Genomic DNA, 15,427 nt, shown 5'->3' with positions numbered 1-15,427 from the left:
GTCTCAAGCATCGTGCCCACGTACACGTTCACGACCTTCTTATCAATCGAGATCACCCTTGTTACGTGGGTTTATAACTCGGAGATATTCCCGTTGAAACTAGGGGCTCGGGAGGCTAGCATCGGTGTCACGGTTAATCGGCTCATTAACGCGATTGCCTCAATGAGCTTCCTCTCGATATCAAAAGCCACAACTATCAGCAAGAGCTTTTTCATGTTTGCTTGTGTATCTTGACGGCTTTGAGGATTCTTCTATTTCTTATTGCCTAAGACGAAAGGGAAGTTCTTGGAAGAGATGGAGATGCTCTTCACAAGAAGGAATCTCAAGGCCATGAAGAAAAGTATATAAATCCGACCAAACAATGTCTAGTGTAGACTGTACAACTTGGATAACTAGCGTGATATACAATGGTTAATATGTCCTAGTTAATGCATAGCTGAGTGGCTTAATATTTTGAGTGAAGGTGGGTGGGTCCAAATGAATCAGTAGACGGACTCGGACTTGAACTCTCTCTTGGCGAGCTTTGCGGGTGGAGGTATCAGACTTTTGTTTTGTTTGGGTGTAGAGGAGTTTAGTGTAGAAGGAAGAAGATAGAAGAGAGAAAAAGAAGAAAATAAGAAAAAATGAACAAGACGAAAATTCCACTGGCTATGGTCATGTGACCAAATTGGCTATTTCATGGCTTTATTTGAGACGACATCCACGTGAATCTTCTTTTAAGAGAACGGCTTCATTTTACAACCTTATTTGAAATATTTGCAAACTATCATTTTGAAAAAGTTATTTATTTATTAATTAGCATACTTTTTTCTTATCAGACTTAATTAGCATACTTAACAAATGTCTTTTGAGCATGCTCTAACAAGACTCAAATATACATTGAACATTTTAGGTTGAACTAACATATAAAATTAATGCCGGAGTATGAGACTCTTCAAGCAGTCAATTAGTCGTTCGTGCTACACACGCCAGTTAACCTTCATGGATGTGACCTCCAAGAGGCGAATGTGCAAGTCTGTTGATTCAAACTTGTGGCTTTGAGCAAGGAGAGTGAATACATTTACCATCTCAGCGTCTTTTGAGTTGTTACCTTCTCTCTCTCTCTCTCTCTCTCTGTCTCTGTCTCTGTCTCTCTCTCTCTTAATTTCTTATCTCGTTGACCATTTTCCTGTTCTTGAATGAATTTGTTTCTCCATGTTTTGCACTGATTATTTCCTTTTTGACTACGTTTTCATTATGCTTTATGAAGTGGCTGTTTGGTCCATCTTAGACTTGTCAAAATAAGTTATAGACTTATATGGGCTGACTTGTTATATATATTCAGAAAATATATAAAATTACCAAAAAAAGTCCTAAACGTATTATAATTATGTCAATTCAGTGCCCAAGGTTTTTTTTTTTTTGTCAATTCAATCCTAAATATTTTGTATTTGTGTCAATTTATTTCTTCCGCTCGACCTCACCAGCCTCTAGTGAATCTCAACCTGGCCATTAGCGAGTTTCACCAGAGGCCGATGAGGTATGGAGGAACAATATCACCATTTTACTACAGTAAGATACCAAAGTGGATGATTGATTCATTTCATACTAAAAATAATCACAAGAAATCTTTTGATAACACGGATTCCTATTTTTCAATTATATCTCACGATCAAGACAATTGGTTGAATTTCGTGAAACCATTTCACAGAAGTTTAGTAATCTTCTTTTTATAAAGCAAATTGACTTAGATTCTTGAATAATCCACATCACTTTTGCTTCTGTTATAACAAAAGATCCCCCCTTTTATGTGGAAAGGGCCAGTGGATGGCGGGTGTGAGTTTTGCCAGAGGTCGGTGAGGTCCTCGCCGGCCCTCGCCTCTAGGGGGTCTTGGGTTTGGCGGCCGGTTGGAGTAAGAAGGAACAAAAAAAGGAAAGAGAAAGAAAGAAAGAAAGAAAGAAGAAAAAGGAAAAAAATAAAAAATAAAATATTTAAAATACTATTAAAATAGGCCACGTAGGCCTAACATAACTATAAAAATGGTGAAGCTCACTCGTTAAATGGGTTCACAATTTGCTTAGACCTAACACACCTTTATGACTCTCCATTCTCTCTCACACGTAGGCCCCCACTCGATTTCACGATCGCTCACTCCACGTTCTCACCTAAATCTTCTATATTTGGTTAAATAGGAAAGTATTTTAGCAATATGATTTAGGTCGTGTATATGTTGAATATGAGTCATTAGATATATGGATTTGGGTGAAAACTCAAAAGGGGTTAAATCAGTCAATTTGGGTCGGATCACTTTCAAAAGACCCAAGCCCAACTCGACCCAGATGCGAGCCCGTGAACCTTTCAAGCTCATGACAATCAACTAATCACGTCTATAAAAATCTGGTAATGTGAAGAGTCTGAAGACTACTGTTGACGGACTATTTGGGAGAGAGTACTGTTGTTTTGTCTACTCGCTGCTACTCACAAGATCCCAAACTATGTTTTGCACTATTCACACATCGTGTATATATTTCAGTGAGGATCACATGTATATGTGCCTCAATGTATATAAGCAAGAAGAGGGTCCATAAACCTATGTCGTAATCCAAATTTAAAGCCACGACATGATAATATTGAAGTAACGAATGACTTAAATAGTTAATTGTAGCTAGTCGGATTCGTTTATTCCACTCTGAAGTTAAATCATAGTAGATACCTGTTTCAGTAAGAAATTACCACCCCCCCCCCACAAAAAAAAAAAAAAAAGAGCAAGGGTCAAAAACAGGGGTGGGCATAATCCCATTGGGACCGTTCAAATGCAGAAACCTAGATCAAGATCTCCGCATGAGATATCGGTCCGGACAACTTACTTTTAGCCGTGAGCTGTAAGTGATCCATTCTACTCCTATCTTACTGCTGGTGGCATTAAATCATGGCCCGGATGTAAGATCGACATCGACACAGATGTGTACCAAAGAGACAAGTCAAAGTAGAGAAATACCAAGCCATATTCAGTTCGAGCTCAACTTGATGCCTATTAAGAGTCGGCTCCAACCAGAGTTATAGAAGAAGGAATTTTGACATGCTTGAATCCAAGAAGAGGAGTAATAGTCATAAATCTGAATTGGCTCGGACGTGAAGAGAGATGCAAGACGGCATAAAAGTTGCTATCCTGGCAAATGGAGAAAATCATTGAGACGTGAGAGCATTTTAGTAACTGTTGAAGGGAATTCAAGATTATTATTTTGAAGGAATGCGGAGGAAGAACGGCCGCACGCTCAGGTCAGACCAAAACCTTGACAAAATTTTGTCCAGAGGGTTTTTTTTCTTCCCTTTGCAATACAATGTCTTTGCACTTTGATTTTAGTTTTAGTGTTAAGCTTTGTAATCCGCGGTGTTTGTTGCAAAATACCAATGTAGTCGATGTTTCAATTGAGCATCGAGTGTCTTGTAACTTTCCTCTTGGCTTCAGTTTCAACTATGACTACAGTCTAGAGATTTCGTTTTCAGTCTATACGCTTTGATTTCCATTTTATTTTCGCATTCTTCGCATTAATTTTGCCTCACTTCCCGTACAGTCCTTGATTAACTTTACTTTAATTTCCAGCTCTTGTACTTATACCTTTCTTGTCATTATTTAGGTCGACTTAGCTAACTATGACGTGCCACACACCCACACTAATTGATCTATCTCTGAAAAAAATTGTTTCGTGAAATGTTCAATCACTGGATGGTGGAGTTATCGCCCGACCTCGGAGTTGCCTCGGGTCGATTCAGCAATAACACTTACCAAACAAGTCTTGAAGATCCAAAACCGACTCGATTCACTTCATCAATTCCGCAACTCACCCAAGGACAAGAAGAGCACGATTAAAGCCCCGGACAAGTTCTCCTTCAAATGCCAAGTCCCGTCTGAAGGGGGACATAAACGGAGCCAATTAGAAAAAAAAAAAAAAAAAAACAAGCAACGTCCTAGAAAGGCTGATCATATCATTGTGAAATAATAATAAAAATAATACAATGAAGACGCTGTATCTTGAAATTCTTTTAATGAGTTTCCTCAGGTGCATGCATGACGCACTTCGGGTTTTTTATTTTTATTACCATACTTTAGATGATTTCGCCAATCGTCAGCCTACCAAGCGCGAAAAGTTGTGACGTGCCTGTGCATATATAATAAAGCTGAAGGTAGACATAAACAAATGTCCACCAACATAGTCATTTTTGGAGTGATTGGGGCACGCTTTGCGTTATTTATTGCACACATGATAGTTTAATATGGGGTTTTCTCTTTCTTTTCTTTCTTTTTGGTCAGAAGTTTAATATGGAGTTTAGGGGCCAATGCAGGAGCATCTTCGGGGAGAGGATCGTCTAGAAGTGAGCCCCAGTCCTCCCTTCGAGCTTGTGAATTTAGCCAAGTCCGAGACTAGTTTATAAGGTTCGGGGAGAACATTCTGAGGAATCTCCCAATGTTTTTGGTGTTTCGCCCTTAAAGAAACGAGACATTCACATGAAAGACGACTGTGATTTGCCAACAACCAACAAGCTCTCTTTCTTATTAAACTATGTCTTGCAAGCTGCAAATGACGGCCCACACTTGGAAATGAAAATCAAGATTGAAAATCACAGGCAAATTTGTCTATAAAGTCATTTAAATGCTCCTTTTTTTTTTTTCTTTTCTGCTTATTCCTTTTTCTTTTGCGGCATACTTTCTCATTTGAATTTCTTTTTTCTTTGTTTTTTTTTTTGCTTGTCAAGTCGCTTTTATGTACCGATTGGATCCAAAAGAAAGGTACAGATCGAAGCGATTTCAAATGTCGAAACTCACATTTGATTAGGGTTAGTCACGACGAGTGGGAAGCATATACGACTCCATTGAGAAAAAAGATATCCAAATTGAGCCTTATCCGAGTCGATCCACGTTATTTTATTAGGTTAGAACTCAAGAGATCTGTATGGTAAATCTTATAATTGGCTCTTCATGATAAACGTTCACAAAGCATGACCTATTTCCCATTCAAGCCACCCAAGTTCTCCTTGATTCGAGGGCTAGTTGACCGAGTTTTGTTCTCTACCACCTAAGAAAAGATTTTAAGAGAGACAATAATCCATAATCACGCATTCAGACGTAAGGTAAGAATGGATTCATGTGTTCTCTCTTTTTTAGGACTTCCTGACTAATTAGTCAACTGATTCGTCGTTATAATCCCAAATGTGGAAGATCTTCAAGTGTATTTTGGTGAAGTTCAAGGCGAATAGTGCCGAAACTATGTAAGGTCGTGTGAAGTAAAAGTTGGACCCCGTATGTCGATGGAGTGACGACTTATGGTAATGACTAATGAGCCACATCATTCACAAAATTAATTGTATCAATACAAAATAATACAAGGATGAAAATCTAGAATCTGCAAGTAGAGCCGCATTTATTTTGGAAACCAAATTTTTTTGGACAAGAACAAAAAAAAACTTGGTCGGTCACATCATTGGGCCTCACAAGGGGAAAATTATTGGCCTAAGAAACACTTTGAAACTAAGTAAATTAATAGATTTACAGATCAGAATCAAAGGGCGAACTCCAAATGGAGGCTGAGAGTAGACGACGAGATTTCCATCCCAAGACGAGCCTGTTGTTGGCCAACTCCTCCACCCTATACCCATCATTGAATAGCCCCAACAAGAGCTTGGCTTGGCAATGATTGGCAAAGCTTATGTCCACAGGCCTAAACCCCGTTGCACCCAACCACTGCCGCCACGAGCCGCCCTCCTCGTCGCTGCATGTCCGGTATATCCGAGCCAATGATCCAATTATCTGGGGCCCCAGGAAGACCCTCTCCACCAGAGCTCGAGCCCGGCACTGCATCGGAAACCCTGCCTCAAGCGAGTCGTACATGGCGGAGTAGTGATGCAGGGAGTCTATGAATCGGCTCACGAACCCTTGGACCCCAATCGGCCCCAATTCTTCCTCCACCAGAGTCACGAGTCTAGGGTTCAGCGTCTTGGCTCCGGATAAGAAGGAAGCCACGGACTCGGGTGCCCGGTAACTGAAGTGAGGGAGGTGCAGCATGCAGTTGAATATCAATGCCTCACCTCTCACTAACTTTAGGGAAGACGGACGAAATGTTTCGTCCGAGTCCAACCTACATTGGTGGAACGAAAATGGCTGACCAATCGATGAGGCGAACGCAGTCAGGCGACGGCCCGTCTCTTGGACGGTCCCAATTGAGCGGCGACCGTTTCCGCCTCTCGACAAGGCCGTGATCCTGAGATGCGGGACCGGGGGGCCGTCCTTCCTAGAGACCAGAGCTTGCATGAGCGACGCCCATTGGATCCCCTCCATGATATCATAGTCCACGATATGGACTCGCCGGTGCTGAGTGACGGCTTCTAGAATGGCCTGGTTTGCGGTGAAGTGCCCGAACTTGATGTAGGGCGACATGTCTTGCATTAGCTGAAAAGCGGCAAGAACATCCGCTTGGTGGTGATGGTGGTGGTCGTCGCGTTGGGGCCCACCGCTTGTCGGGTGCTTGCCGTGACCGCCACCGGCACCTTCTAGCAATCCCTGTAGGGCCTCCGTGAAATGTGCTGCCAATCTGTTGATTAAACAACAAAAATTTTACGTCAATCTACGGTTTTTTATCATTATAAAGCAACATTATTTCCCCTATGACGAGAATGATCTGGTTAAATTTAACAGGACCACAATAGACGAGAAGACAGAATAAATTTCATGGGAGTGCGATTGATTGGAAGACGACTGTACACAACTACAAATTAATCTGAATTAAATACTCATTTTAGCTAGTCAAATTGTTTACCTCTCCATGTTAGTTCCATCAGTTGGGGACACCAACTCCTTGAGCCGAACCAATATCACCCGAGCCAGTTCATGGCATTTGTTCACCCCAGTCAGGGCCTCGGCGGCGGCCATCAACAAGTGAACCAGCCTCAACCCTTTCAAGTCACCCCCGCTGGCTTCCTCGTCGGTGAACATGGTCGTGTCGGTGGACGGAGAGTTGCATCCCTCCTGGTAATTCACTGCAGATCGAGCCGGCTGAAGCCCGCTCTCATCTATCATGGACTCGATTAGGTCCTGAAAATCATCTTGGCCGCCGGAGAGAGCGTTCCAATCAACCACCGGCGACCAATCATTCCAGTTGCAGCCATATTCATCGTCTGCCATGGTGGTGGTGGTGGTGGTGGTGGTGGAGGTGCTATGAGCCGAGAAGTCGAGCCCCGTGGCATCGTCAATGGCCATAGCCATAGCCATTAAGGGAAAAATTTCCGAGAGAGAAGTGTTTCAGGTGCTTGTGGGAGTGTATTAATCGATACAAAAGGGTGTGGAGAGAGGATGGCGATGAAGCGTGAGACAGTGTTTGTTGGAAGGGATCGAGATTAGATGTTATAATTAAGGACTTAAGACGTCTTTGCTGGACTATAAGATGGGCTTTGGCTATTTATTTATAGCCACTCAAGAAGGTCTTAATCATTCCTCTCAATAATGGCATAACTGCGCCTTTGCAGTTATGCCCTTGCATTTTGTGTTATTTGCGTTAGTGCCATATTCCCTTTGCCTTACGTAAGGAGGCAAAGGGCAAAGGGAAAAGCAAAAAAGAAAAAACAAGAGAGGAAGAGAAGAAAATTAGAAGAACTAGGATCAAGTGCAGGGCACCAATGTTGTTCAATTTATTCAGACTAGGTTTTAATTCTGTCACATGTTTCATACAGGATGAGATTTTCCCCAAAAATTGACTTTCTTGAAAGCTAGGGAAAGCGCATAGGTTTCGACTCTCTTATTCTAAGGAAATCCTTCTGAATAAGCTGTATGATTGCCTCAATTAAAACCTAATATGATCGTCCACCGGGAACTCTTCAGCTACTCACAAGCGCGGCGAAAGCAACTTTCCTCCAGCCAAACCTCCTATTTTACTCACTGCCCGCTCATGATTTTCTCTAGCCCTCCCCCAAAATCAGCCGAGTGGCTTAAAAGGATCGGACACCACATTTTCACGAGAAGCAAATTCTAGAGGATAAAAGCATACGACACACGCATGGAGTTTCACAACACCAAACGAACGACGGATCCTCGAGAGTACTAATGACTAGGTCGACCTGTTATCGACATGCGTGATCGCGCCCGGAAAAATGGTTAGTCTTGAACAGTCAAACTAGATCGATCGCAGAGGGACCTATCATCGCAAAGTTCCAACACAAGATTTCAGTGGAATTAAAGAAGGAGAGAGAGTGTGACTAGCCGATCTGATCACCGTAGAAATCATCAAAACGAAAGCTCAGTTGAGGGGGGAAAAGGGCAAAAGCGTTTTTTTAACCTCGCTCCCAGAAAGAATTGAGCTCGACCCCCATGTCAGGTACGATTCGGCTCCACGAAAGCCCCCCAAGATTGGCTCACTCGCCCTCCAACTTCGATCGTGCGACCGCGTCTTCGATCCCTGGCCGGCCTGACCGGCTGGCCTCGGCCTCTTCATCGGTCGCCACCCACTACGTTCGCTTTCTTTCTCTTTCCGATTACACAAGAATGTTTGCTCCTGTGGAGATTATCGTCACATCAATGGCCCCATTGCAACTTTATATAATCATTTGGGCAAAATCTCCACGCACACACGCACGCAATTGGCCAATATTTAATGGGGAATCTTTTGAATAACGTTTGATTGGTGTCGGTGGGTTTGAGAAATTGTGGGAATAGTTGTTTAAAACATATGAGTCATGGCACTCATAAGTTGGTGTCCCTATATCAAAAACTTAGATTATAAAAAAAATTATAATAAGTGTACTAAAAGTCTTAAAGCTTGCTATGAAAGTGTAATTGAGTTCTTAAAATTTTAAAAAATTCAATTAATTCCTAAAATTTGTCAAATTTGTGCAATCAAGTCCTTCCACATTAATTAAATCAAAATTAACTAACAGAAAATGCTGATGTTATTTTTCTTTTTATAAATTTTCTCTCTTCTACATGCAATAACGTGACTAAAACATGAAATATAAGGCTACAACAACATCGTTTTGGTCAAATTTCAATTTTTTTAACAAAAAAATTATTTAAATTATATTAAAAATAAGCAAACAAAAACACATAAAGAAAAAAAAGGAAAAACTCGGGTGAGCCCTCACGGTTGCCTCCCAAACATTGCTAGGAAGGACGGACGATGGCCGAGGCCCGGCGAGCCCCGTCGGGTCTAGGTGAGGGTTGCAACCCCCACCGACCATCCCCTCACCATCGCCAGCCCTTCTCGGTGGTGACAACGCTGCGATGGTGACGGCGACGACTTGCGTTTTCCTCTTGCTTTTTTTTTTCTTTTCTTTTTGAAGTTTGCTTATTTTTTAATATAGCTTAAATAAAATTTTTATTTTTTGTCAGAAATAAGATTTTTATTAAAAAAAAGATTTATTTTGATCAAAACAATGTCGTTTTAGTCATATTAGCGTCGGGTAGGATAGAGAAAATGCAAAAAGGCATGTTGGCTTTTCTATTAGCTAAATTGAACAGAGTTAATTAAAAGACTTGATTACACCAATTTGATAAGTTTTAGGTGGGGGTGATCGGTTTTCAGTCCAGTCCGATTCCCCTTAAGAACAAATCGGACAAGTAGTCCTGGTTCTCAATTTTAGAAACCGGGGACTGGATCGACCGGTCCGGTCCGATTCCCGAGTAATCCAATGAAACCTATAAATTGTCCAATATCTCATGATATCCCAACCTATTAATGCATTTGAAGTTGTTCTCTTTAAGCAAAACAAGTTTCGAATAACTTCAAGGACAGAGTTCCTAGAGAGGACTGCGGCTCAAGAATTGTTTTCACCTGATAACACTAAGCTTACTCCCAACAGTTTCTTTTGTAGCACTAGCATGACGTTCCTATAACAGTTGTTCATCAATAGTTTCCTCGAAGCTCAGAAAACAAAAGAAAGACGATAATCGAAAACATCATTGTAATACTATAACAGTTCTATAATTTTTTATAATTCAAAAATCCTCGGTCCAGTTCCTCTCCGGAATCGGGAATCAGAGTGTCTGGTTGCCGGTTTCAATTTTAGGGACAGGAAACCAGACCGAGCTTCCCCAAAACTAGACCACACCCATCGGTCCTGTCCGGTATGAGCGATTCTCAGTCCGGTCAGTCCATTATGCTCAATCCCAGTTTTAAGACTTAATTAGATTTTTTGAAAGCTTTAGGATTCAATTATAAGGTAATTTAGTGGCATGACACAGCAACTCGGTTACCTAGAAATCCATGGGACACCCTACAATCCCCTAAATGGATTAAATCCAAACTTTTGTCCGCACAGGTGACTGTGCCTAGAATATTAGCACATCATTGGTGGGACATTAAAGGGTGAACTCCAATTCTTGAATTACCTGACGCCCCTAATCAACTACGTCGTATTTGCTTTAGTTACCCTACTATTTTCCATAAAGCTTGTGCGATATTAAGTTTTTTTTTTTTTTTGTCGAATTGTGCGATATTAAGTTACGAGCCACTCTTACGTGCGAGCTATACCCAGTAATTTGCTTTTGATAGTCACTTTAACAACTCTTTACTTCTCGAATCTCTAGTTCTGCATCTCTAATTCTTATACATATTTTGGTATCTAATAATGACTCCTTAATTCTTAGACATAAATCTCTAATCAATGTACAAGAAGCAATAGGATTATGCATATTTTTGGTAATACTCATCTAAAGAATACAGATTTTACTTTGAAACACCTGTATACTATATGTCTAAACAATTGTGTATGAGGAGGCCTTAAAATATTTAACATTGTAAGGATACCCATCTTATATTTTTTATGGATGTATGATTCTATTTTAAAACATATGTATTATAGGGTTAAAAGTAATTGTTTATGACCAGGTTTCCAAAATTTTAGCCATGGGGCGTCCCCTATCCCATATTTGACTCACATTTAACAAATGACTACATTAAAAGATCAATCTCATAGTGCTTATTTTTCACTAATAAATGTTCTTGAACTCGTATGTCACAAATAATGACATTAGAGGATCAATCTCACATTTGACAAAACAACAATATAAACAGATACAAAAAAACATGCATCATAAAAAATAAAAAAAAAGAATTGTATGAGATGCTTCATAAATAAATGAATATATGAGAGAATTTAAATAGTTTAACTTACCCTTGAGATTGCATTAAAATTCCATTTTCGAGAATATGACACTGAAATCGACATGCTCTCAAATGAAAAAAGAGTTGAATTTGCGAAGGAGCAAATCATATTCAAATTATTCTTTTCTGAATTTTCAATCGTTCATCTATTTCAATTAATTTCAAGTTGAAATTTTCAGGCCATACTTTACATGTCCGGTTTTGCGACTGTTGTTACCTTGTATTTTTCTAGGATCAGTGGATGACAAGCCTGTATATTATACATGTAAATATTATTGACAACAATGACTTAAAGGAGAATAGACATATTTTAAAAAGCCACATTTATTCATGTTCTAGGCTGTACTTAGTTATCATCAAATGAGTACAATATGATGTAGCCCCCCCAAATGCTAGAGTACTTTTATAGTTTGAGCACATATTTTATTGACAGATTGGGCTTGGAACCATACATAGTTGTAATTGAGTTTTGTAATAGATAAGTGGAAGCTGCTAATTATAATGGAATCACCTGCTACTAGACGTAATGCTAGTTTATGGACAATTTTCCCTTGCCCGGACGGGGTTTTCTATAGCCAATGTCGCTACTTCTTGCGTCCACTCGATTCATGCGAGTCCAATGTTTGATACCACAACAACGGTATATTGATACAATGAGAATATCTGTAAACATATAAGTTCACCGGATGATTCTATCATCGCAGTTTTTGATCGTAGGACTAGCGATAGAAGAGGAGGTAAGCACTAAGTTGAGCTCGTTAAGGATGAATTTCGAGTCTGCAGACCTTCTGATGCTGATCAAGTCTCGCAGTGCATCTTAGTCCCTATGGGGTTGATTAGTCGTACCTTGCTAGTGTGGCGGGTGACCAAATTTACCCCTTTCAAACTAATACAAAACAACCAAGTTGATGGTCAAAAGACAATAGAAAAATTGGAGACCCAACTAAGATTGTGTTGGTGATTTCTTATTCTTTCTTCGGTGATCTCACCCGCTAGGAGGGAAGTTTTTGTCTCTAGGAAAGTCCACGAAGATGGGGGATGATAAGGGGAGAGAGTCAATTCAACGGGCTAATCAGATGAAAGTCCTAGTTCGGTCGGCAGCGGAAGAGGTCGCACCAACTCGGTCAAGAGCAAACGTAACAGATTGACAAGGACGGTAACTCTAGAATCCAGGAACGGTAAAATAGTGACAAGTTGTTCTTTTCCCGCCCACTTTACCTTATTCTTTTCTTTTCGATCATGGGGTCATGCCAAAAAAGTCCAAATGGTTACTTTACAGAATCATTGGGAGCGATAGCAAGATGGTAAGCGTTGACACATTTAGTTGGATCTACTTTTTACGTAGAAGTTTAGTCTGTTGAAAGTAACCCAAATCCCACCTAGTCTAGATATATGTCGACGCACCCACAGAAACCATCTGGAATCTCCAACTCCCAAACAAGTATGACCGGCTCATGATCACCCGCCAAAGCCGGGATGGTTTCCCACATCACAACGCCCTTATCTTCGCCGGTTTTCTCTTCCGTGTCCAAACCATCGTGGTAACATGTGAAACTTCTTCTCAGAGGTATTCACCAAACATCGAATCACAACGGAGGCTATTCGTGCAGCCCTTGGCTTTGACACTTCTTGTTAAGGTCAACTGCTAAAATCTTACACCTTCGCCTGGGGAAAATTGTCCAAAAACTGTTAAAAGTATGGTATGGCTGTCAATGCAATCCTAACCTTTCACTTGTGTCAATATAGTCCTAAATCTTTTTGTCGATATGGCAATTTAGTTTAAATTGTGTCAATTTAGTCGTAAATCTTTTGACAATTTATCAATTTAATATTAAGCATTTTGAGGATTTGTCAATTTAGTCCTACACTTATTAATGATTTGTCAATTTAGTCTTTCTAACCAATTTTGAATGGAAATCGCTGACGTGAACGCTAGCCGTCTTATATGGCAGGACCATAGGACAGCCGATGTTGATTTCATTTTTATTTTAAATATTTGAAAAATTCTTTTGAAATTTTTTTTATTATTATTTTTACTTTACTTTTTCTTTTCCTTCCTTCTTCCTTGAGTCTATTGCGAGCCTCGGTAATGGCCAGCAAGGTCGACCTTGCTAACCTTGGGTGAGGCTCACCCTTGCTGTCGTTGGCCAAGGGTCGACCTCGCGTTGCCGGACCTCGCTAGTCCAACAAGGCTCGACCCTCCCCCAAGGTTGGTGATGCTCAACCTTTCCAAATCCGTTGAGGGCGAGCCTTTTCCAAGACAAGCAAGGTCAATCTCTCTTGCCACAGGAAGAAGGAAAGGAAAAATAAAAGAAAGGAAAAATAAAAAAATTAATAAAAATAATTATCCGTGTATTGTGCCACGTAGGACGGTTAGCGCAGACTAGATCGCTAAAGTCAGCGATTTCAAGACAATATTGGCCGGAATGACTAAATTGGTAAATGGTCAAAAGGTTTATGATTAAATTGATTAATTGTCAAAAGTTTAGGACTAAATTGGCACAATTAAAAGACTTATGACAAATTGACAGATGGTCAAAAGGTTAAGAGCTAAATTGATACAATTAAAAAAGTTTATGATTGAATTGGCCACTATACAATATTTTTAAAGCTTTTTAGATAAGTTTTCGCCCTCATCCAAAAAGTTCGTCGCTTGAACTAGTTCTCCGCTCATACGCTTATACCAGTGAATTATGATCGGTATAGGCGTATGACCTATTGCCTAGTGGGTTACTTGATGTGGAGCTCCTTTGTTAAGACCCTTCACTATGCACATTAACATTGATCATCACCCTAAAACTAGGGACTGGCAATTTATGTTCCTGAGTCATGGTTGTGTCATCTTGACACAACAATATACTACATAATAGGTTAACCGAAAATGACACGATTAGTCTTGTCGACCTAGTTATCAAAATACGAACACAACATCGAAATTAGCAAGTAGACAAGACACAATTTGTGTAACACAATCACATATTGGGTAGACAGGTCGATGCAATTCCACACCACGGCACGAAATCAACCCAACAGCAAAAACTCGACACTTCTCCGTCTTTCTTTTTCAAATTACAATAACCTGTTAACAATCTATTGAAATTGAATGAAACAACCCACTCATAGGCAATAAAAATATCATCAACTTAAAATTGTAAATAGTAAATAACATGAGTATAATAGCTGTCCTAATTAAATTATTTTAAGGGTGAAGCAGGCCGTGTGGACACTAACCCATTTATTTAAAAGGAAATGCAAGCCTATTTCATGGCGGGTTAATACTATCACAACACGACTATTAGTTATGTCTCGTAGGTTGACACGAAATTGATCAGCCTCGACCCATCGTGTCGTGTTCTCTTGTCGTAGCAAGAATTGCCATCCTTACCTAAGACCACAATGATCAACGCGATTCTTTCTTTGACATATCCATCACGATAAAGGTAAACACCAGGCTTCCAATCAGCTTGGCTATACTAGGATACTGTTTTGCTGGGACGATGCAATTAAAAATAAATAGCCTTTCAGCATAAAGAAATCCAATCGAGCACCCACCAACGCACCTAATTAGTCTCATCCTCACTCAAGTTTTAAGTTTTAAGTATACGGATCAATCAACATATAGAAAATTCTGTCATGCAACGAGCTACCTAATTCTTGCACCTCTTGTTACGAATCGTAATAAGTACCAAATCAGTTCCCGTGTATCTACATGAGTAGCTATAACTTGTGAACGAGGAACACGAACCATAAGAAAGAAATTTTAAGCAAGAACTAAGGTAGGCAATTCTTGGAAAATCACATTTTTAATGAAGATGGACAGAGAAATGGGGACCATTTCTTTGTTCTATTGTCCAAGTCAAATGGGAAGGCCGGCACAAAGTGGAGTGACATGGACATGTTACTGCAGCTGAAGCACCCGCGTCTGACGGATGCAAAACACTCATGTCAAACCGACTTCGGCGAACCATGGGTTTTTGGATGCCTGGGATCTTCTCGATCTAGACGACTTAACGTTCCTTTGTTGCCTTGCCATCCATTTGAAAAAGCTGCTGTGCTGAGTATTTCTTTTTCATAAATGTCGTGTTCATTGGCAAGTTGTACAGGGTAAGCAAGAAAACTAATGCAAGGAAGGTCAATTCAAACACCTTTTTGATATCATCACCATGAAATTGATTGGAAAAAAAAAAACCTTATGAATGAGTGGCAAAGAGAACTTTGTACAAGTTAGGTACCTCGAACATAGGTTAAATATGTGATATATGTTTAGAACACTTATAATCACAACTTGATTAAGGCAAAA

The 15,427-nt window shown here is 40.1% G+C and overlaps 1 protein-coding gene across 1 annotated transcript; it reads right to left on the bottom strand.

Annotated features, from left to right (window-relative positions):
- Positions 1-5,457: 5,457 nt before the first annotated feature.
- LOC115751459 (protein NODULATION SIGNALING PATHWAY 2-like) lies at positions 5,458-7,260 on the bottom strand. Its single transcript, XM_030689376.2, has 2 exons — positions 6,793-7,260; positions 5,458-6,567 (listed from the first exon to the last, which is right to left on the bottom strand). Exons 1-2 carry the CDS (start codon positions 7,242-7,244, stop codon positions 5,526-5,528), a joined length of 1,494 nt encoding a protein of 497 aa, XP_030545236.2. The 5' UTR covers positions 7,245-7,260; the 3' UTR covers positions 5,458-5,525.
- Positions 7,261-15,427: the final 8,167 nt, after the last annotated feature.

Source organism: Rhodamnia argentea, chromosome 2 (genome assembly GCF_020921035.1).
Source record: "Rhodamnia argentea isolate NSW1041297 chromosome 2, ASM2092103v1, whole genome shotgun sequence".
NCBI classification, from domain to species: Eukaryota; Viridiplantae; Streptophyta; class Magnoliopsida; order Myrtales; family Myrtaceae; genus Rhodamnia; species Rhodamnia argentea.
The sequence above is the reverse complement of the archived record's forward strand: the minus strand, read 5'-3'. Positions and strand labels throughout refer to the sequence as shown.

What these genes read in the sequence shown, in the direction of transcription:
- LOC115751459 (XM_030689376.2), bottom strand. Translation starts at nt 7,244, where the DNA reads ATGGCTATGGCTATGGCCATTGACGATGCCACGGGGCTCGACTTCTCG. An exon ending in GATGGAACTAACATGGAGAG is followed by an intron (nt 6,568 to 6,792) that starts GTAAACAATTTG and finishes TTTAATCAACAG; the next exon opens with ATTGGCAGCACATTTCACGG.